This window comes from Sinocyclocheilus grahami, unplaced genomic scaffold (genome assembly GCF_001515645.1).
Source record: "Sinocyclocheilus grahami isolate Dianchi unplaced genomic scaffold, SAMN03320097.WGS_v1.1 scaffold630.1, whole genome shotgun sequence".
In the NCBI taxonomy this organism is placed as follows: domain Eukaryota; kingdom Metazoa; phylum Chordata; class Actinopteri; order Cypriniformes; family Cyprinidae; genus Sinocyclocheilus; species Sinocyclocheilus grahami.
The window spans coordinates 345,798-369,057 of record NW_015505809.1 but is presented as its reverse complement, the minus strand read 5'-3'; the positions used below and the strand labels follow the sequence as shown (position 1 = coordinate 369,057).

The 23,260-nt window shown below is 38.3% G+C and overlaps 1 protein-coding gene across 1 annotated transcript; it reads left to right on the top strand.

Annotated features, from left to right (window-relative positions):
• The first annotated feature begins 2,098 nt into the window (after positions 1 to 2,098).
• LOC107558047 (E3 ubiquitin-protein ligase NEURL1B) lies at positions 2,099 to 22,380 on the top strand. The gene is made up of 5 exons (XM_016241655.1): positions 2,099 to 2,337; positions 14,971 to 15,537; positions 17,805 to 18,530; positions 20,902 to 21,024; positions 21,665 to 22,380. The coding sequence occupies exons 1-5, from the start codon at positions 2,307 to 2,309 to the stop codon at positions 21,910 to 21,912; spliced, it is 1,695 nt and encodes a 564-aa protein (XP_016097141.1). The 5' UTR covers positions 2,099 to 2,306; the 3' UTR covers positions 21,913 to 22,380.
• The last annotated feature ends 880 nt before the right edge of the window (positions 22,381 to 23,260 follow it).

Sequence of the window (23,260 nt, the reverse complement as noted above, 5' to 3'; positions counted from 1 at the left end):
AGAGGGTAGTTGGTTGCGTGGGGGGGGGGGGGGTGGGGGGGGGGGGGAGACACAGTTATGGTAATGACAATCAACACTGTGAATAATAATAACAAAAAAAATCAGGTAGTGTTTTTGCAACACAATGCAAAAAATCCTGACAATAACCTTCATTTATTTTAAATTTTAAATCTTCCTATGAATTGTAATTTTTTATATTATGTAATTTCACATAATATAGTATTTGTTTCATATTTGCAACAAGAGCTCATAGTATGCATCCCATTGCCAGATATCTTTCTATCCCAAACAAAGAGCTTTTATGCTTTTATTCATGTGATGTTTGTTTACAGTGCAAATAGTCTCCGCACTATAACTACAGTTATTGCTGCCTTTCCTTCTAGAACCATGACAAACGTTTGAGAAGAATTTCATTGTGCATTGGCCCTGTGTATATTTACATATACTGTGCATAACAGGAGGGTCACCATTTCTGTCTGGTACAGAGGAATACATTGATATAAATATATTAAACTGCACTTCACCAAAAATCTGCTACAGTTATATTACAATATAATGGCTTTAATATGAAAGTATATTGCAAGATTGCTTCGTTATATGGGTAACATCTAAAACCATTATTTCCCTTGGAAATAGCTGGCATTTCATGCATTAAAAATCCCACTGATGTTCTTTGAAATCCATACTTGCACTTTTTTTCCCAAAATGGACTACGTCATAACAGTCCTGCCCCATCAACTGTAAGTAAAACCTTATAGTTATTTTGCAATTATTTTATATGCATGAATATGGAATGACCGTGGGCATTGTCACTGTCGGAATGGTCACACTAGGTGACATAGTGTGCATGAACATAACCTCTCCTGAAAAGATCTGGGGCAGATTTAATAGCAGTTGGCCTGCGGCCGGCAATCATGGGCTAGGTCTGTTTGGACAAGGCTCCTCAGAGACAGCTTCAGCTCATAAGACAGGAAGCAGCTTGCATGGATCCCAGCGGTCAAGGTTGTGAGGAGATAGGATGGGGGTTGGGGTAGAAAGGGGATTTCCTCGTAAGGGGTTTGTGTCATTTTCAAAAATACCCACAATTATTCTGTAGTCATGAAACATTTAGGGACTAATCTGGTTTTCTTTTTTATGTCTTTTAAGTGCTTTGATATCTGCTGGCCTGTTTGCTATTTTTATTTTTTTAAATGCAAAGTTTAGATTATATCTGAATAAACATTTCTGGAGAAAAAGGGAATTATAAAAAACAAACTAATTTAATTTCTAAGAGCCAGGTGATTTACATAAAATAAGCTGTATTTCATAAATAACTGATGTAATATTACATTTTTATCCTTTTTAGGGTTTTTTAGGGTTTTTTATGTATAGCATATTTATTTATTTTAATTAAATTAGTTTGACCAACAAATACTGATATTTATTTAGTTCAAGTTAGTTGAGTTATATACACCATTGACAAAACTATGATTTTTGGACCTGTACAACTGTAGTACCATGTTTGTTGATGCTCCTTGGAGTATAATGTAAATATCGTGAAATCTAATAAACACATCTGTACCAAGATATGTAACATTATTTTGTTGCGTTGTGTTGGGGTCTAGGCTACATAAGAGGTACGTATTTTGCCCTTTGCCCTTGTGTCACGTCTCGCGCCATGAGCGTTGCATTTTAAGACGGCGTATCAAGTTAAAAATATTTCAATTTTAAAAAGACCCGCACGACCAGATGTTCTTGAATACAAAAACGCGTCAAGAGTGAATGTTCTCTTCAAGCTGGAAGAATCGACGTCGCGTTTGAAACACAGGACGCGTCTCTGATATGTACACATGCGCCGTTGCGTTGCGTCTCGCTGTTTTTATCAGGGATGCGTTTTAAGACGCGTGTCAAGTTAAAAATAGTTTAGCTTTTAAAACGCTTCTTGAGCTCCCCGCGTTAACTGATACATTTTGCCGCGAGCTTCATTTAAACGCAAGGCTTTACGAATCGATGTGCGCGCTTACAGTGCAGCCAGTTTTGTTTATTATAACGACAGCGTTGTTGATGGTCGCGTCGCGTCCGCTGTAGATGGGTTGTAGGATGATCAGGCGTGGGGAGGGTTTGGCTGGCCAATGCGCCAATAGCTTGAAAAGCCGCTTCTGTGTGCATGATAGTATGAAGACGCTGCGACTCTCAGACGCCTAGAGATTTCACACAGCTGCGATTACGAAAATATTCCGTATAGCTATCTGATAATAAATGGACACACCAGGAGTAGAAGCATTCGCGATCCACTTGTCACCAAGGGAGAGCAATTATTGGAAATAATGGGGAATACAACACCCAAACCACTGATAGGTAGGAGATGGCTTGGTTGACCGTCGGTTGATATGTCTTGTGACAGAAATCAGAAGCATTTTTGTATGCTTCAATGTGGATAGAGATGTTTAATATCTTGGTTTCTTGTGCAAATATTAACATGTACACTAGCTTCTGAACTATATTGGGATGAGTGCGCTGCGTAGGAGTGAGAAGATGATGGGTGATGTTCAAGTTATTCAAAGACCCTGCTAATGTGTCATTGCTTAAAGCTGACTAATTCATTAAGCATAACATCACCCTTTATGTTTTAATATTCTTTTTGTGTGGACGTTTCAAACTAAATTGTGAATATTTGGAAAGGCGGATTGTTTCTCCATGTAGGCTATGTGGTCATGAATGTTATTCACCTTCTTCTTGTTCAGATATTACTTATTTGTCTGTATTTAAATGTTCAACAAATATGATGATTATATTCTCTAGTAACAGATGGGTGACTTATTATCCCTTATTAAAGAGCCTTATTAAAGATGCCACAAGAGTTGATGCTGATGATAAACTGTGCAGTTGTGCAGAAGATGAGAATTCCCCCGTCTATGAGAAAAGCTGTCTGCTCTCTGTTTCTCTCTGCTGAATTCTAAATTGTTCTACACACTTCTCCATCACCCAAATTTAATGTACACAGAGTGTGCCTCAAGCATACCTCATCAACACACAGTTTCCATTTAAAGGGATCATATGATATTGCTAAAAAGAACATTATTTTGTGTATTTGGTGTAATGAAATGTGTTTAAAACACATTATTTTCCACATACTGTTATTGTTTCTCCTCTATGCCCCGCCTTTCTGAAACGCGTCGATTTTTACAAAGCTCATCGTTCTGAAAAGCGAGGTGTGCTCTGATTGGCCAGCTATCCAGTGCGTTGTGATTGGCCGAATACCTCAAGCGTGTAACGGAAATGTTACGCCCCTCACCATACTGTGATACTGCCCTGTCCGGCCGGAGTGATGATTCAAAAACATGAAAACCCATTATAAACGAGGCATTTGTTGCATCCAGTGGGGACATAATTGCGGATTATAATGATTTATACTATCTTTTTTACACTTGTGCTGCACACATCTGAATATTTGGGTTGAAGGGTCCTGGAACAGTGTTGTAAATACAACTTAACCACTGATTTCTAGTTTTTGTCGTGTTTGGAAGACCAAACAAAGTAGTTTCGCTTTCACAACGAAACAGCATCACACACCGCGGCCTTGAGTGAGCAGAGGCTAGAGTGAGGAACGGCCAGAGGGCTAGAGTGAGCAGAGGCGGCGGGCTTGAGAACGGCGCGGTCGGCGGATTCGACGAAGGAGCGTCTGGAGGGCTTGCGGCAACTACATGTGACGACCCCGAGCTAAACTCCGCTTCGTCCACGGTGAAAGCCGATCCGGTGATCCACAGCACCAAGTTGTAGTATTTCCTCGGCGACCAGCACGGATCAGCTCCAGGTATGACGAAGGGGATATCGTCCTCTTTTGGAAGGCCAAACAAAGTAGTTTCGCTTTCACAACGAAGCACACAGCATCTCCACGACATGGCAGCAGCGGCAACAACAATACTACAGCGAGAATAAAAGTTACGCCTTCTTTCTTTGCGTGAACATTTGGGTGGCATTATGCAAATCTTCCCGCATAGTGACGTAGATATGTGGGGGCGTGTTAGAACGAGGCATTTTAGGTAGGTGTGGCTGACTCTTAACTTTTATAAAGAATATCTCTTTGGATTTGAGACTTTAGTCTTTGCAACTTTACAGATCTTCTTTATGCACCAAGAGCTTGTAACACTCCAAAGAGAAAGGAACAATTGAAATCGCATCATACGACCCCTTTAAACCCTAGATTCTTCCTAATAGATCAGTGTGAGTTCAAATAATTGCATTTAACGGGATCTATACCTAAAGTGAACTTTATCTATCTGTGGTTAAAGTATATGCTCAGTCAAAAGAGCACATTGACAATTTGGAAGATATTTTTTATCTTGGAAATAAACAAAGTTTTAGACCATTTTAAAAACAAAGGAAATTTTTTTTGTTGAGGTAAATTGAATAAATATTTCAGATTGTAGTTCAATAATCAAATAAGAAAATTAATTGCATTGATCATGTGAAGTGCTGTAAGATGGTAAGATGTTCTTGCTGCATTGAAGCACAAGATGGTCATTGTCAAACCAAATGTTAAGACATTCCAACATTCGTGTTAATTTTTCACTCAGCTTGTTGTGCAGATAATATAATTTGTAATTGAAATGTTGTATCAGAAAAAGAATAAAAAATAATTTTCATGAGTGCTAGTGAAAGTTATCACACAGCACATGGCCAGCACAGTAAGCTATCAGTGTGCATGTATACCAAAAGTTTAGGAATGACTCACGATGTGTTTCAGTGACACTGCTGAAGTTCTGCTGCTCATTGACCCCAAAAGAATATTCTTTGTTTTCATATTCACAAATAAAGCTCTGTCTGGTATCCATTATTTCTCACTGAGTGCTAGTAACTAGAGCAGTTGCTTTAACTCTGATACTGGAATGCTGAACAACTTTTGCCCCCCCCACACCACAATGAACTGTATGATGACAGTAAAATGGGTACATTTTAAAAGTAAAATGTAAAAATGATTTACTTCTAGACAAACGTGAACTTGTGTCTTATTAAATATGACTGAATGTATGGCTTGGCATGCAGTACAAAGCTGATTTTCAGTTTAACTCAGAAAGACAGCATGATTGGGTGTGTGGAACACAATGCTAGATCACAGTATATTTTTAGAACAGTCTGGAAGCACATGAATGTATTCATCTTGGTGTTTTCATCACTTATTTTCATTTTGGCAATTTTGGCTATATTAGATGCTGTTGGCTGACTGGCTAAATCATATGGGCATTGGTAGACATATCTTAGACAATGAAAGACAGGAAATTCAAGATTTTTCCTTCAGACATTTTAGCCAGCATGGATCCCTCACTATACCAGAGTTAGCTCAAAAAATATTTAAAACTTCAGTGCAGAGTAACTTTTTAGCTTTTCAGTCCAATTATTTGTATATTTATCTCACATAAGATTTATGAGATGACTTTGGTGCAGTTGTAATTGACCTAATGTAAAGTTGTGCAATTTGGCATGAAAATAGTACAAGCTACAAAAATTTGCCCATATGCAGCTCTGTCATACTAATTTGTAGCCAGACATGGCTAATATAGACATTCAGTTTTTCACATTTTTGAAACTTTTCTTAACATTTATCACAGTATTCTTATATATTACGTCTATCTATCTATCTATCTATCTATCTATCTATCTATCTATCTATCTATCTATTTTCTTGTGCATGAAATCACACACCAATTAACCTATGAGAATACAGAACAATAATGACGATTCATAGCAAATAGAGTGTAGGCGCCAAAGCTGCTGTAGATCCACTTACTCAAACCCCTACATAACTGGCACAGATTTGCAGAAAATTACTGTTGTAAGGACAGTTACGTGTGTATTCCCAACATTTTATTATGCAAGTTTTATGTTACACATCAGATGACAAGGGAATTCATAGTAATGTTAATATATAGCCAGTCAGTTTAGCCAAATGGCTTGGGTATGCAGAGCATTCACTCCTTATATGGATTGCACGCCTCTGATATATACTAATTAGTGCTGTCAAACAATTAAAATTTTGTAATCTAATTTTAATTATATGATGTTGATTAATCAAATTAATTGCTAACTAATCACACTTCAATTTGGGCTGAGAAATCCCTCCCCAAAAGATCATTTAAAGTCATAATTCTGTTAAATGAGAAAAGAATAGACGTTACCATAAGTAGCTTTAAAAAGAAGTATTTTGATTCAACACATAAACTTTTAAGGCTATAATGCGGCCATGACATGGTTTTCTGAGCATGTGAAGTGGCATTTAGGTAGGGTAGAATGGAGGAAGATGCCCTCTTAAAGAACAGTGTGGATTTACTTTTAAATTGTAATTAGATAAGTTTAACATGTGCACGATGATAATGATGCATCAGCCAAAGTTATAGGAAATAAATTTAAACATTTGCTGATTTAGTTAAGCACAAAAAATGTAAAATAATATAAAGTTACATTTATATATTTTTAAAGTGGCATTCATGTAAATACTAAATCAACTATTCTATTTAAATTTTTATTTTGACAATTTTGTTGAATAATTGAATAACCAATGACAGACAAAGCAGAAAGATTCATCTGAAAGGCAAAATTATTCTTAATACACGAGTTTCACAATTTGAATTGAATTACTGAAATAAATGAACTTTTCCACGACATTCTAATTTATTGAGATGCACCTGTATATACAAGCATATGAATATTTACATATTTAATTAAATATTTTAATTGAAGATATGTCATATAGCAACACTATGACTACAAATGCAATGGTTAACCTACAGGTTTTAACAAAAGCAAAGATGTCTGAAATAATTCATGGAAATGTTAAATAATAACCCCATTAATTACAATTAGCATTACATTTTGAAATAATAACACTAGTAACAACATGCCACTTCTGTGCCAAATATATTTTTACTTCATAAAAACTATAATTTTTACTCCACAAATCTAAAAACATTGTGTCCACATTTCCCTAATTAACAAATAGGCTCAGAAAGCTTTTTCATTCAACATAATACAATGTCATGCATCATTATTTTCCAGAGACACACAATTAATTCAGTTAACCTCAAAATGGTTTTGGCTGTCTAAATAACAAAAATGTTGTCAGATGTAGCTTACCCGTAGATTACTGGTTTTAAATGTGCATGTGTTTTTTTTATATATTTATTACATTTTATGAATATTAATAAATTGAAACTGAATATGGCACTATGTTTTTTTAATGAAATATAGTTTAAATATTAAGACCAATAGGTGGCAGTCAATTCATAAGTGAGTAATTCAGTCATTCATTCAACCGATCCGTTCAAACAGCTTATTTATTTAGAAAAGAAACAAGTGACTTTATGAATATCTCTTTATGAATAGGTCACTGAATCATTGGCTCACTCGATTTGTTAAACTTGGATTCAGTCAGTAGCGAAACACCGCTGTGTTTCTTGGAATGCCACAACAGTTCTGCTGTGGTTTTGTTTAGAAATATTTTTGGTTGAACAAAAATTGAGCAAAAACAGACAATACTTGACAATACTGTGTTTAAAATGTAACACAATATTAACTAATTTATTAATTGAATTGTTGTAAAAAAATTATATCACATTTGCAATCATGCAAATATTCAGGAAAAAAACAGCACTCTAGCTTGTGTTATATTGCTAAACTTTATGATATGATATAAATGTAAGACAACAACCCAGGGCCATTTTTTCCCGTCATATCTTACATTTTATGGCCATAAAACTGCATTCTAATAGACTACATCAGTCATCCTGTAGCTATCGTGTTTGTCAGAAACTGCATGCAATGCAAGAGGTCATACAGGTCTGGGCGGGATGGGGTGCAGTAAACATGTTAATAATTTGAACACATACATTGTATTTTTCCATAATTAATCGCACCAAATTAACGTGTTAAACTGACAGCCCTAGTACTAAAATATGAATCACATAACCAACTCCATATGTAGGGCTTTTCTGATGTAGTCAACTTGTTCTGTAGCTCACCTGATACAGCATTTCTCTTGTGATGCAGAGCTTGAAACACTAGTAACAATCAAAGGGCACAAAAACTCATAGAAGCCAGCTAAAATTTTATCTCATGCTTGCTCTAGATAACAAGTTAGGTTTAGTATAGTGTAGGTAGTACATTATTTTCAAACACAATAAAGCATTTACCTTTTAGTGTCACTTGCTGGACATTTAATTTACAAACTCTCATGATAAATACAACAACCAACATAATAAAATGTTGCCAGATTCACATTCATCTGATATGGATAAAACTGAGCAAGCCTTTAGCACCACTCACAGACATTTCACTTTGAAAGTGTCATGAAGTGTGCAAGAAGCAAAATAATATAATTTTGAGGAACTGTAGGAAGAGGCATGTTTTCCACTGAATGAATAATGAGGATTGGCAATATGGGATTTATTAATTTGAGGTATTATTTATGCAATTCAAATCATTATGAAGGTGTTTCATTTAAAAATAATCTTTATCTCAGTCTTCAAATCTTATGTCATTTCCCTGTACAACTGTAATGGCAGAAGGCCTGTGATATATTGTTTGTTTGTAACACTTGTGGCATAGACAGAGCTATAGACTAGGGATGCACCGATACCACTTTTTTTCAGTACTCGCCCGATACCGATACCTTTATTTTTTGTACTTGCCGATACCGAGTACCAATACAAATATTTTCATTGCATTTGTACATTTTTAAAATATTGGGTACAGAAATCAATAGAGTATGTATAATATTAGTTGGTTAACTTAATTTATCAAATAGATACAGTCAAACCAGAACTCCTTTATTCAGACACCTTCAACATTTCTCACATTATTCGCTATAGTTTAGAAAATGGTAATAAAATGTGACAAGAACTCAGAGTTAAACTGAGTCAGAACAAATTCAGCTTGATAATGTTAGATAACTTTGATAGAAAGGTATGTAATGGACAATAAGCCAAAAATTATTCATACAGTTGTCAATATTTACACAACTATCAATACTTTGTCGTGTGACCCTTAGCCTTAATAACAGCCTGTAGTCAATTTTATTGGTAGTCCACTCTATGAATAATTTTTGGGTATAATAGATCACAATATTTACTTTATTTTGCTATCCTTGTCACAACCGGGACAAAGAGGCAGACAGGCAGGATAACGTTAAGCAGAGAGTTTAATTACAGGAACTTAAGAGAGGCTTCCAACCAAAAAGAGTTCAACTTAGGCAGTAAGGGAAGCAAAACACAGTCTTATCTGGGTCGGCACTCCGATCCTTCGGCCGAGAACTGAGGATTCCGAGGGGACCAGGCAGACTGGAAGACGAGGAACCAGGACAGAATAGCTTGCAACCTTGAGACCAGCCGATGAGTGAATGAGGTGAGTGAGTATTTGAGTGGTGTGGTAAGTGGGTGCAGGTGTCCGTGATCAGTAATCAGGTGATTGTGAGCGGGTGTAGGAGGCTAATTCGGCTGGTGAGGCAGGTGTTTCCGTGACAATCCTCACTTTACATAAATGAACTATAGTGTCCTGCACCCACTAGTAAAAAAATATAAAAAATTATATCTGGTCTCTGAATAATTTTTGGTTTGACTGTATATTTTTCTGTTATTTTCACACTTAATTATGCCCAAGTTTTTGTTACTTTCACTGTTCATTTTTCTCTCTCTCTATGGTAGATTACATCATCTTTAATTTAATAGCATTAGAGCTGCTCCATTGCAGCGACTCAGTACTGTAATCATGCGCTTTGCTGTAATAATGCAGGGAACCACTCGTTATAAATCTCCTAACTGTGATATTTTCAGAAATAGAAGTCGCGTTTTTTTCATCTGAAAAGTGCGTGCTAAGTGAGCGAACATCAATAAAGATCACACAACAGAAGTGCGCACTCTCTTTCTCCCTCCCTCCCTACCATTAAGTAACTTGTGCATTGTTTTACTTACTTCTTTTTTACATATCCGACCGAACTACAAACTTTCCAGTGATGTCTGTGAGAAAGACATATTCACTCGACAAGCTCGCGTATCTGCGCCGCCGCGCGCTCAATCCACTCATCGTGATTTGCTTACCAGCTGGCGCAAATCAGCTATACAGGCATTAATACTGAATGCTTTATATTCATTGCATACATATACTTCGTAGACATCTTTAATCCCTAATAACTCCATTCTGCTGTCTGTTCTGTTGTCTGTGTTTCTTTGTCTGAATATAGCACTTATCACATGCTGTGTGGTATCGGCGTTTGGTATCGGGGCATTTTTACGAGTGCAGGAGCTCGGTATCGGTGCATCCCTACTATAGACACTTGTGTGTGTTCTAGGAGATAGGAGTCAAAAGGGAATGGACAGTGGCATTGTCATTAGCCACAGCCCTGATTGGATAGTGTAGACCTATAATGTCAGATAACTTTGATAGAAAGGTATGTAATAGATTACAATCAACCAAACATTATTCATACAGTTGTCAATATTTACACAACTATCAATACTTTGTCGTGTGACCCTTAGCCTTAATAACAGCCTGTAGTCAATTTTATTGGTAGTCCACTCTATGAATAATTTTTGGGTATAATAGATCACAATATTTACTTTATTTTGCTATCCTTGTCACAACCGGGACAAAGAGGCAGACAGGCAGGATAACGTTAAGCAGAGAGTTTAATTACAGGAACTTAAGAGAGGCTTCCAACCAAAAAGAGTTCAACTTAGGCAGTAAGGGAAGCAAAACACAGTCTTATCTGGGTCGGCACTCCGATCCTTCGGCCGAGAACTGAGGATTCCGAGGGGACCAGGCAGACTGGAAGACGAGGAACCAGGACAGAATAGCTTGCAACCTTGAGACCAGCCGATGAGTGAATGAGGTGAGTGAGTATTTGAGTGGTGTGGTAAGTGGGTGCAGGTGTCCGTGATCAGTAATCAGGTGATTGTGAGCGGGTGTAGGAGGCTAATTCGGCTGGTGAGGCAGGTGTTTCCGTGACAATCCTCACTTTACATAAATGAACTATAGTGTCCTGCACCCACTAGTAAAAAAATATAAAAAATTATATCTGGTCTCTGAATAATTTTTGGTTTGACTGTATATTTTTCTGTTATTTTCACACTTAATTATGCCCAAGTTTTTGTTACTTTCACTGTTCATTTTTCTCTCTCTCTATGGTAGATTACATCATCTTTAATTTAATAGCATTAGAGCTGCTCCATTGCAGCGACTCAGTACTGTAATCATGCGCTTTGCTGTAATAATGCAGGGAACCACTCGTTATAAATCTCCTAACTGTGATATTTTCAGAAATAGAAGTCGCGTTTTTTTCATCTGAAAAGTGCGTGCTAAGTGAGCGAACATCAATAAAGATCACACAACAGAAGTGCGCACTCTCTTTCTCCCTCCCTCCCTACCATTAAGTAACTTGTGCATTGTTTTACTTACTTCTTTTTTACATATCCGACCGAACTACAAACTTTCCAGTGATGTCTGTGAGAAAGACATATTCACTCGACAAGCTCGCGTATCTGCGCCGCCGCGCGCTCAATCCACTCATCGTGATTTGCTTACCAGCTGGCGCAAATCAGCTATACAGGCATTAATACTGAATGCTTTATATTCATTGCATACATATACTTCGTAGACATCTTTAATCCCTAATAACTCCATTCTGCTGTCTGTTCTGTTGTCTGTGTTTCTTTGTCTGAATATAGCACTTATCACATGCTGTGTGGTATCGGCGTTTGGTATCGGGGCATTTTTACGAGTGCAGGAGCTCGGTATCGGTGCATCCCTACTATAGACACTTGTGTGTGTTCTAGGAGATAGGAGTCAAAAGGGAATGGACAGTGGCATTGTCATTAGCCACAGCCCTGATTGGATAGTGTAGACCTATATTTGGAAGCCACGAAAACCATGCTCTGCTTCACAAATGGCGTTTATGGCTCTCATATCTCCTAAGCCTATACACAAATCAGTGGAGAGCTTTTTTAATCACAGCCTGTGAGAAGGTGACTGTTGTATTTTATGACTTCTGCCTTAGATCTCTTTATGAAAAACACTTCAAACCTGCCATTCTAGCCCATCCACAAACTGCAGTTTAATGCAGTTTATCGTGATGGAATGTAAAGTGGAAGGTATGACTGAATGGAAAGTAGTTATATACTTATGTATTTTTATGTGAATTCTATGTCTCCGTCTCACCCACAGAGGGACGTTTCTGTCAAGAAACATGAAGCATGCAATGTCTTTTTTTGCGACATCTTTTTTAAATGCAGTGCTTATATTTTACTGAAAGACAATGAAATTCATAATCATAATGTGCTGCGTACATCCTCAATAATTCCCATGAAGAACTCCAATAATTTTGACACACCCTGACAGAATACAACAGATGATGCTACAAATGTTTCACTGGTTTATTTCATGGCAGTATTATGCCTTAAATGCATTTAGATATAGCCTAATGCTTAAAGGGGTCATATGATATTGCTAAAAAGAACATTATTTTGTGTATTTGGTGTAATGAAATGTGTTTATGCGGTTTAAGGTTAAAAAACACATTATTGTCCACATACTGTACATTATTGTTTCTCCTCTATGCCCCGCCTTTCTGAAATGCGTTGATTTTTACAAAGCTCATCAGTCTGAAAAGCAAGGTGTGCTCTGATTGGCCAGCTATCCAGTGCGTTGTGATTGGCTGAATACCTCAAGCGTGTGACGGAAATGTTACGCCCCTACCATACTGTGATGATGCCGTGTCCCGGCCGGAGCGAAGATTCAAAAACATGAAAACCCATTATAAACGAGGCATTTGTTGCATCCAGTGGGGACATAATTATGGATTATAATGATTTATACTGTCTTTTTACTTGTTGCGTTGCATTGCGCCACGTAAACATAAAACCATGTCTGCATTTGTAATCGTTGAAATGACAAACAACAAGCCAATACTCTACACTGCCCAAAAAACTCACTTTAAATATAAAAAAATATAAAATATAAAAACTCTTTAAATATAAAAAACGTACTTACAGTCTGTGAGTCAGAACAGCCGGCATTGTAGTCTACTCTATCAGGATCAGGAAACAGTCCTCCATAAAATGTGCTGCACACATCTGAATATTTGGGTTGAAGTGTTCTGGAACAGTGTTGTAAATACAACTTAACCACTGATTTCTAGTCGTGTCAATTTTTGGAAGGCCAAACAAAGTAGTTTCACTTTCACAATGAAACACAGCGTCACACACGGCGGCCTAGAGTGAGCAGAGGCCGGGGGGCTAGAGTGAGCAGAGGCCGGGGGCTAGAGTGAGGAACGGCCGGAGGGTTAGAGGGAGCAGAGGCCGGAGGTCTAGAGTGAGCAGAGGCGGTGGGCTAGAGTAAGCAGAGGCCGGGGGCTGGAGTGAGGAACGGCCGGAGGGCTAGAGTGAGCAGAGGCCGGAGGGCTAGAGTGAAGAACGGCCGGAGGGCTAGAGTGAGCAGAGGCCGGAGGGCTAGAGTGAAGAACGGCCGGAGGGCTAGAGTGAGCAGAGGCCGGAGGGCTAGAGTGAAGAACGGCCGGAGGGCTAGAGTGAGCAGAGGCCGGGGGCTAGAGTGGGGAACGGCCGGAGGGCTAGAATGAGCAGAGGCCGGTGGGCTTGAGAACGGCGCAGCCGGCGGATTCGACGAAGGAGCGTCCAACGGGCTTGCATCAACCACATGTGATGACCCTGGGCTGGACTCCGCTTCGTCCACGGTGAAAGCCGATCCAGTGATCCACAGCGCAAAGTTGTAGTATTTCCTCAGCGACCAGCACGGATCAGCTCTAGGCATGACGAAGCAGATATCGTCCTCTTTTGGAAGGCCAAACAAAGTAGTTTCGCTTTCACAACGAAACACACAGCGCCTTCACGACATGGCAGCGGAAACAATACTACAGCGAGAATAAAAGATACGCCTTCTTTCTTTGCGTGAACATTTGGGCGGCGTTATGCAAATCTTCCCACATAGTGATGTAGATATGTGGGGCGTGTTAGAACGAGGCGTTTTAGGTAGGCGTGGTTGACCCTAACCCTTTTATAAAGAATATCTCTTTGGATTTGAGACTTTAGTCTTTGCAACTTTACAGATCTTTTTTTATGCACTAAGAGCTTGTAACATTCCAAAGAGAAAGGAAAAATTGAAATTGCATCATATGACCCCTTTAAATGTGGCGTGATGCATGCTCACCATGCAAAAAAATTTGTATGGTTCTAAAATGATAATAACTTCACATTCTTTTGATTTTAGTGTGAAATATAACCCAGACATATCTTCAAAAGATTCACCAAATGTCATTAATAGGTGCTTAAATAAAGTATTTGAGTTTGCGCTTGTAAAATGCTATTTAAGACACATCCTGTTTTGTTCTACTTTGATTCAGCAGTATGTGCAATGAATTATGGCAGTACTGTCAACACTGTCATCATCATACTCCTTAGTGCTGCTGTTTATATGCCATTGTTTCCTGGAATAGTGCTCTTGAGAGATGCCTATAGTGAAAACCAGTGCTCTTATGCAGTTCACTACATGGGCTAAACAACTATAGAATAAAGGCTATTCAATGGGATCCAAAAGTTTTATTCCTCTAGTAAAAATTGTCTTATTTATTATTACATTGTCTTTTCAAACTATTATTTCGGTAATTTGAGTGTAAAAGTTTAATTGAAAAATGAATTAGAATTGGGGAGCTGAAAAGTGAACTTTCAGAATCCTACAACTGTTTATTCCCAGTTTAAACTGAACCCAACCCATTTTTATTTTAAAATCCCAGTGTATTTAGGGATGTATGCATTTAGTAGATGTATAAAATGCAAGTATTAAAAAAAAATGATGAAATAGTTTTTTAATGTCATTGTAGGCCTTTAATAAGAAATAACTTTATACATAAATTATATTTGTGTGTTTTACATTACTTGTATTCTGTGGCTTTTTACATGTTTCTAATGTGCTTTAATGCTTTCATTCCAATAGACTCCAGCCTACAGCATCGCCCAGTGGCCAGTCGGCAGTACTGCACTGTTTCCAAAAGTGGAGTAGAGCGCCACACCTCTGCCCCTCCAAACAGCATCGAGTCTCCTTGTTTTCACCCCCACGCCAAAGGCAAAAATATTAGACTGGACACACAACTGCGCCGGGCCACCCGGAAGAACAGTTTCTGCAATGGCATCACCTTCAGCCAGCGTCCTGTGCGTTTGTATGAGAAGGTGCGGTTGCGCCTCTCAGGTGTCCACTCAGGCTGGAGTGGAGCTCTACGCTTTGGTTTCACAAGCTTAGACCCTAGCAATCTTTCCTTAGCTGACATCCCCAAATATGCTTGTCCCGACCTGGTGACACGGCCAGGATACTGGGCCAAGGCCCTGCCAGAGAGGCTGGCCATGCGGGACAGTGTTCTGGCCTTCTGGGCTGACCGACATGGCCGGGTCTTCTACAGCATCAATGATGGAGAGCCCATCCTCTTCCACTGCGGTCTAAGCGTTGGATGCCCGCTCTGGGCCATCATAGACATCTACGGAATCACACAAGAAGTTACATTGCTGGGTGGGTGCTCAGATAATCGAACTCACTTCTGAACATTCAGTCTTTCATAAATAGTTTTGCAGAAAACATCAGCTGTTGTGGGAGCATTATAGCTTTCAGTGGGTTTGTTAACACACCAGTGGTTCTCAACTCTACCTAGTACCAAAAAGTGTCTATAAAATCAAACATTGACATGCATTAATATTACCATGAAATATATAAATATAAATGCATATATATAAGACACACATTAATTGACAACTTTGTAGACCACTACGTTTAAACTTTTGAAATGACAGAAATGTAGAAAACCAAATGTAGATATACCAGTCAAAATAATGAGAAAAGTCTAAAAGTGAGGGTTAGATTGCCCCAAATAACACTGCGTCCATCAGCAGCACCACTATTCACCCCCGATACAAGCATTCGTGCATGAAATCACTGCTGTGGGAAGGCCCCACAGATTTGTGGTATGCCACTGGTTTTCATAAACTTTTGCAGCTCTAAGTAGGCCAGAGAAGGGTCATCTGGGACATGTCACTCTGGCAATGACACTTAAAGCTTGACATCAGATGAAGCCAAATGTAGATTTCTTCCCTGATAGTTGTAGACGGACTTGTCTAATAATAAAATATACTACATACTACTTATTTTATTGTCATACTACAACAATAAAATATGTCAATATGTCAGGAAAAGTGTATTATTTATGCAAGCACAGTGTGTGAATGTCATTTAATTTACTAGAGTTCTTCCTACCGTATTGGAGAGAAAAGAAACGTCATGTTGATCTGCCAGTAGTGGGTCTTTCATGCAGAGATCTCCACTCATGTTTGGCTTTTTTCTTATGTTGCGTATCCTTATAATATTTTTCATCAGATTAGATATTGATTATTAATCAATCAAACCCCTTTCTCTTAATCTCTCCACTTAACCATCAGTCTTGTACATCTGCCATGTTTGTAGTTTTTTTTAACATTTCCATTTTTTATTCATTTTTGTCATTCTTAACTGTGTCCTCCTTAAAGCACAATGGGTTGCAATTAATCTCACACTTTTTACACGGAACAAGAGTTACAATATAGACACAAGTGTTACAAGCACATCTGTGGTAAAGTGTTGCTCAGTGTCAACTCTGGTTTTAGAACTAGCATCAGATATTAGAATAACTGCCATTTCAAGAGTGCATTTTACACATGATTAGATTGCAGCCCTACAACTTTGTTGGAACTACCTCTAGGAGGCCGCACAGACACACAAGGGCTGAATGTCAGAGGAATATCTCAAATGAGGTGCTAAGATTCAGTTTCTCACGCAGACTGACAGCTCTGAAATGTGCAAGTCAAATGAGTACCAGGAGTACACTTGCATAAATACTAATGAGATCACCGATTTTATAACTAAACATTGTTTGTTTGTTTATAAAGATTCCCATCTGTGGACACTAAACATCCTAAGTCTGAGAATGGGAGTCAGTAAACTGAACTTGGTTCTTGAACCTGGTTATCATTCTTTCTTTTGTGCTCCTTTTCTCCAGTGCTGAAGGACTTTGTTTACCTTCTGTCTGGCAAGATCATTGACCATGTTTGGTCAGGGCTGCTGTGTGTTCCTGAAGAAAGGGTCCCTGCCTACCTGAAAAGCTAACCAAACCCAGACCTATAGAGATGTTTTGCCTGTGTTGTAAACCATCTTAACAAGTGGTTCTCAATCTTTTTCAAGTGATGGACCACCTTAACATTAGAATAAAAATCATGGCCCACCATACACCCCAAATCTGGGGTAAACTACATACTGCCTACAAAAATTACCTAAAGTTTTAAAAAATCTTAAAATTATCTTTAGGCTATGCCCTATATCTTAAATCATCCAGTCCATAATTTTGATTATTTCATTGTAATAAACTAGATTGCTGCATTTAGCTAATGAACCATAATGACTGTTGGACCCGTTTTTGTGTTGTGACCCGTACTGCAGCTTGATTAAGAAGTGCATACTCAAATTAATGCACATTTTTTTGTTTAAATTTTGAATTTAAATGTTTATGCTGATAATATACTCTGTATTTCGGCTGCTCATGTTAGGGGTCGCCAAAACAGTGCCATTTGGTTTTACGCCGGATGTTTATGCTGATAATATAATTTATAATAAAAAAGAAGGCTAGTGATCAGACTTAGCTGCCGTTATGGGGTAAACTGCGGATCCAGTGGTCGAAAAAGAGTAAGAAGGCATTGTTATTAGAGCAGAGGTATTATTTATAACGTCTCACTGGTCTTCCTTTCCTCTTGCAGAGAGCACGTTTGCTGAGAGTGTGGGCACGAGCTGTCTGAGTAGCGCTCGACTCAGTGCCTATCTTCTCCAGAGCAACCACGACTCGGCTAACTACAGCAACAACAAGCTAGAGAGCAGCCAGGCCGCAGCAGCTAAATTTGCCACGTTACATCTCAGCAACTACAACCAACTCATCCCCTGCTGCTCCACCTCTTCTGCACCCTCTTCATCCACCTCCTTCAACATACAGAGGGCTGCCCGCGGGCTCTCCATGCCTCTTGATGCTGACCTGCATTTTCACCCAGTGCGAGGCCCTGACGTGGTTCTCTCAAATGATCGTACAGTTGCACGCACACACTTCCTGGACAGCAGCAGGACGTTGATGTTCAGTGACAGGCCCGTCCGGGTGGGCGAGACTCTGTACGTGGAGGTGGGCCATCTGGGCTTGCCTTACTTTGGGGCTCTTCTCTTTGGTATGACCTCTTGTGATCCAGGCACCCTCAATGCTGGAGAGCTGCCAGCTGACCCAGAGGTGCTTCTGGACCGTAAGGAGTATTGGGTGGTCTACAGGGGTTTTCCTGTGCCAGCGGCAGGCGATCTGCTCAGCTTTACTTTTCTGGCCAATGGGGAGGTGCATCATGGGGTCAACGAAGGGGCACGTGGTCGTCTTCTGTGTGTTGACTCCTCTCAGGTTCTGTGGGCCTTCTTCACACTGCACGGAGCTGTGAACCGGCTCAGAATATTAGGTAGGATTTAATAAATGTGATGATAAATGTCTGTGAATTGAGCAAATTGTTATTGCCATTACAACAATTCTGCATAGATGAGCGGACCAAAATTCCTCCACACCGCTGTTACAGACTCATTGCAAGTTATCGCAAACGCTTGATTGCAGTTGTTGCTGCTAAGGGTGGCCCAAACCAGTTATTAGGTTTATGGGGCAAACACTTTTTCACACAGGGCCATGTAGTTTTGGATTTTGTTTTCCCTTAATAATAAAAACCTTCATTTAAAAACTGCATGTTGTGTTCATTTGTGTTATCTTTTACTAATATTTAAATTAGTTTGATGATCTGAAACATTAAAGTGTGGCAAACATGCAAAAAATAAGGAGTCAGGAAGGGGGCCAACACTTTTTCACACCACTGTATGTATAGATGTTCTTTACCACTAAAAAAAAAATCCATTAATTTTTTAACTATAGTATATATTATAATCAGGGTTTGAAATGCGGGTAAAAATCAGCTGTGGCGGGTAACGCTGTCAACTCACTAGCCAATCTGACGGGTTACTTTTCGTAAATTATGTTCACACCTTAATTTCTTGGGGAAGTTCATGCAGGCCAAATCTGCGCAGGTTTAGCGCAAATACTGAACTCGCGAGACATCATGACATTATCAAGTATATTGCAAAAGCTTAACAAAACACACCTACAGAGGCGTGCATACACGACGTGATGAGGTCGGGGCAAGTTCAAGCTCAATGATGAAATCGGTATAAATACGTGTTTAATACTGCAAAGTGCACCGTTTTGCTACGGTTTCTGGTTTGAATGACATGTTTCCTGGAAACTGTGTGCAACGGGGTTTGGGATGCGTTTTCTCTTGTTTGGTGGGTGTGTCAAACATGTCAGCCCAATCAGCAGCAGCATCTATATAAACTACGCGGTATTAAAGAGACAGCTAACACAATGTAATTAACATCCAAATAAATTCACAAGAGCAAGTATATTGTTTGCACATGTTTATTTACATTAAAGGCAAAATAACTGAAATAATAAGAGCACAAGCATAGATCTGGAACTTCTTTAAGTCTGTCTAAATATCGTTTAGTAATTGCAATGTATTCTGGTCCATATCCTTTCCTTAGGAAGGTGTGCTAAATACTGATTAATGTACTCAACTCAAACTGTTGGTGTATTTCTGTCTCTTTTTTTTTTGGCTAGTAGAAGTTATGAATGGCCGGTAACTTAAAAATGTTGTAGCCAAATTGGCTGGTGAGTGAAAAAGTTAGTTTCAATCCCTGATTATAATAGTGAAGTCATTAAAATTCTGAATGAACACAAATGAAACTATGAAAATTACGTAGTGACCTGGTTTCAAACCAAATGTTTTATATTTAAGCTGCTTCTTTCAGCAAGACAAAGAAGCTAGATTTCAGCTGTGCTAACATTGTTCATTCTCTTATTCAACTTTTTTCCTCTCTCTCAAAAACACATTGAGATACAAATGAGAAACAAATTCAGTGTCGAAACCTTTGACTGGTGCTATATATCTGATCATAGCAAATTACTTTTAGGAAGGTCATTTCCATATTATATTCATGGGATTTTTCCTATGTTTAGTGCAACTGTAGAATGAGCCGGTTGTGCATATGTTAGCGACAGTGAGTTCAGTTTAATATACAGTATACTGTAGCTTGTTTATCGCTGGAAAAATAGATCACATTCTGTTTTTCTCCCAGGGATCCTCGTCCCATAACTAATACATTCAAATAGGTCCTACAGTCAACTTTATTTCAGAATGACACTTTTCTTTTGTCAGTGTTCCAAAATAATTCCCCTTGAGTCCAATTATGATTCAGAGCAGCATGGCATACTGAAATAAAATGCAATAGTGAAACAGTTTTTACTATTCCTCTTATTTTAATTCACATGATTATATCAGATGAGCTCTTAGCATGACGTGTGAAAATTAAAACCTTCACCACTAGACAGTTGCAAAGATTTGCACATATTAATGTATTAATATATCTGTATCGAATTCAGAATGTGGTATTCCTGCCTGGAATGTAAAATGCTGCCAACATTTATTTAAGTCATAAGGCACAAGAGGCCATGCTATGTTGTCAGTATAGTGAGTGGCCAAAAAAAAAAAACATGATCATGTCATAGCTGATGTTATATTGTGCTTTTTAGCACAGCAGGAATACTGTATTGACCAATCAGCATTCAGCATCCAAATTGTAATATAGTACATGTAATATAGTTGCTCTATACATTCTTTAATATTTTGTTAAAAATCATTGTCATTGTCAGATGAAGGTGATTTGTGTCAGTGATTGTTGTAATAAAGGCTGTTGTCCATTGTGGTAAATTATGTTATTTTTGTCCACAAGGAACTGTTCAGGCCAGCCCTCCCACCTCCCCATCAATGTCTCAGGTATCAACGCCTGATGACAGTGACTCTGATCTGGCTTTCACCGTCAACAGATCCTCATCAGCATCCGAATCCTCTCTAGGTGAGTCTCAACAAGCTCATTCATCAGCTCACATTCAATTCTGAACTGCTGAAAGAAACAAAACGCTAATGCTAATATCATGAAATGACTGATTAAAGTCAGCCTAAAAAAATTACAATTCACCATGTTACTGATCTTATTGTGTGTTCATCCATGCGGGCAAGCTCACGTTTATCTGTCTCCACTTTTGAGTGCCACGCCCACATCTCACTTCCAATCAACAACCGGTACACAGAACCAAGTACATGTTTTGTTTTGTTTTTTATAATCTTTATATAAAATAATTTTTTTTTTATAATCTGTTACCTTATATCTGTTACACAACTCAGAAGGAGAATCGGTCGCTACTTCAGTTTCATTGCAACTTTAATAGAGCTGTAGAAGTTTCTTTTTAAATTCTAACATCCCATGCTAGGTTTCACAACATGTTTTGCAAGCACATTTTGGCAACATTTACTCCAGATATAGACATCACATTCTGTGTTATTAGTGGTATTTGCTAAAGCATTGCTATTACTATTGCTCATACAGGGTTAAGGTGGCACCTGAATTGTTTTAACATTCAGAAAAACTATCTTGTACTCTATATGAATTAGACTTTTTTTCCACTGAGGCAGATTTCTGATGTGTTATGTTTCAGTGACGGCTCCCAGCTCTCCTCTCAGTCCACCTGTCTCACCGAGTCTTTCCTCATCAGACGCAGCCCTGAGCAGCAAGAGCAGAGAGTGCACAGTGTGCTTCGATCAGGAGGTGGACACCGTCATCTATACGTGTGGACACATGTGTTTGTGTAATGACTGTGGACTGAGGCTCAAGAGACAGATCAATGCGTGTTGTCCGATCTGTCGGAGACCCATAAAGGACGTCATAAAAACCTACAGACCATGAAGGGACTAAAACATTTTCTATCAAATGATTCAGTGCAAAACTTTGGTAGCTGTGGTTTAATATCTGGACTAAACTTGTATTTAAGACCATTTATGTAGCTTTGATTTGCATTAAGCATTAAGCTCTTGTCCATATTTCTCTCACCTCATATGTTAAAAGCAGATCATCTGAAGCTGATTCATGCTTTGAGAATCAATCTCAATATTGATCTGATACTTCTAGTGCCTTTAACATTGTTTATCATTCCTCAAGCTGCACCTAATGAATTAGACAATCATATCTGAGATGTATTGCATAGGTATGAAGAAATAATTCAGAGGGACCTCAAGATACGAAGGAAAGAATGTTTTATTGCGTAAGTAAATAATGCACAGGTCTACAAATATGATTTTGTATGTTATTTTAAAGGAGTAAAAAGCTATTGGTTTGGCAGATTGCAAGTGAAGAAAGATTTGCATTATGACAGTTAAAGGGATAGTTCACCCAAAAATGAAAATGTGATGTTTATTTGCTTACCCCCAGGGCATCCAAGATGTAGGTGACTTTGTTTCTTCAGTAGAACACACATGATGATTTTTAAGTCCAACCGTTGCAGTCTATCAGTCGTATAATGGATGGCAATGGTAACAAAATCTATGAGAGTAAAAAAAACATGCACAGACAAATCCAAATGAAATCCTGCGGCTCGTGACGATACATTGATGTCCTAAGAAACGAAACGATCAGTTTGTGCCAGAAACCGAACAGTATTTATATCATTTTTTTACCTCTAATACACCACTATGTCCAACTGTCTTTGAGCGCGCACACAGCATCCGGTGTGTGAGGTGTGTCATTATTTAGAATTTATTCAGAAATTAATGTTCTGTGACAATTTGCATAATCATTGTTGCCGTCTATTGGTAACACAGCTATATTTAAATAGTGGTTATCCACACCATATTACTCTGCATTTTCTCTAAAGTCAAAGTTTAAACATCTGTGACCAATTGTATACTGAGGTTAATATGTTCAAATGTTCTGATTTATACTTTAGATTAATGATTCTCTTAAACATCTTTATGCAACAGCTTAATGCATAAAACATTAACATTAAAGCCAAAGAAATAAATGAAAAACTAAAGCATGGTCTCTGGTGCTAATCAAGTAGTAACAATAAATAATAAACAACTCACTTACACAAAGATACACAGCAAGAGATGAAAATATTCCCATTTACACCTAGATCAGTCACATCACACAGTTTCACAAGTTTGCATCTAATCCTTAAAAGTGGTAAGAGTAGTCAGATCGGAAAAACATTTGCTTGTTGTAAAAGTGAATATTGAAGATCTCAGTAATTTTTTCT

What these genes read in the sequence shown, in the direction of transcription:
- LOC107558047 (XM_016241655.1), top strand. Translation starts at nt 2,307, where the DNA reads ATGGGGAATACAACACCCAAACCACTGATAG. An exon ending in AACACCCAAACCACTGATAG is followed by an intron (nt 2,338 to 14,970) that starts GTAGGAGATGGC and finishes TCATTCCAATAG; the next exon opens with ACTCCAGCCTACAGCATCGC. An exon ending in GAACCGGCTCAGAATATTAG is followed by an intron (nt 18,531 to 20,901) that starts GTAGGATTTAAT and finishes TTTGTCCACAAG; the next exon opens with GAACTGTTCAGGCCAGCCCT.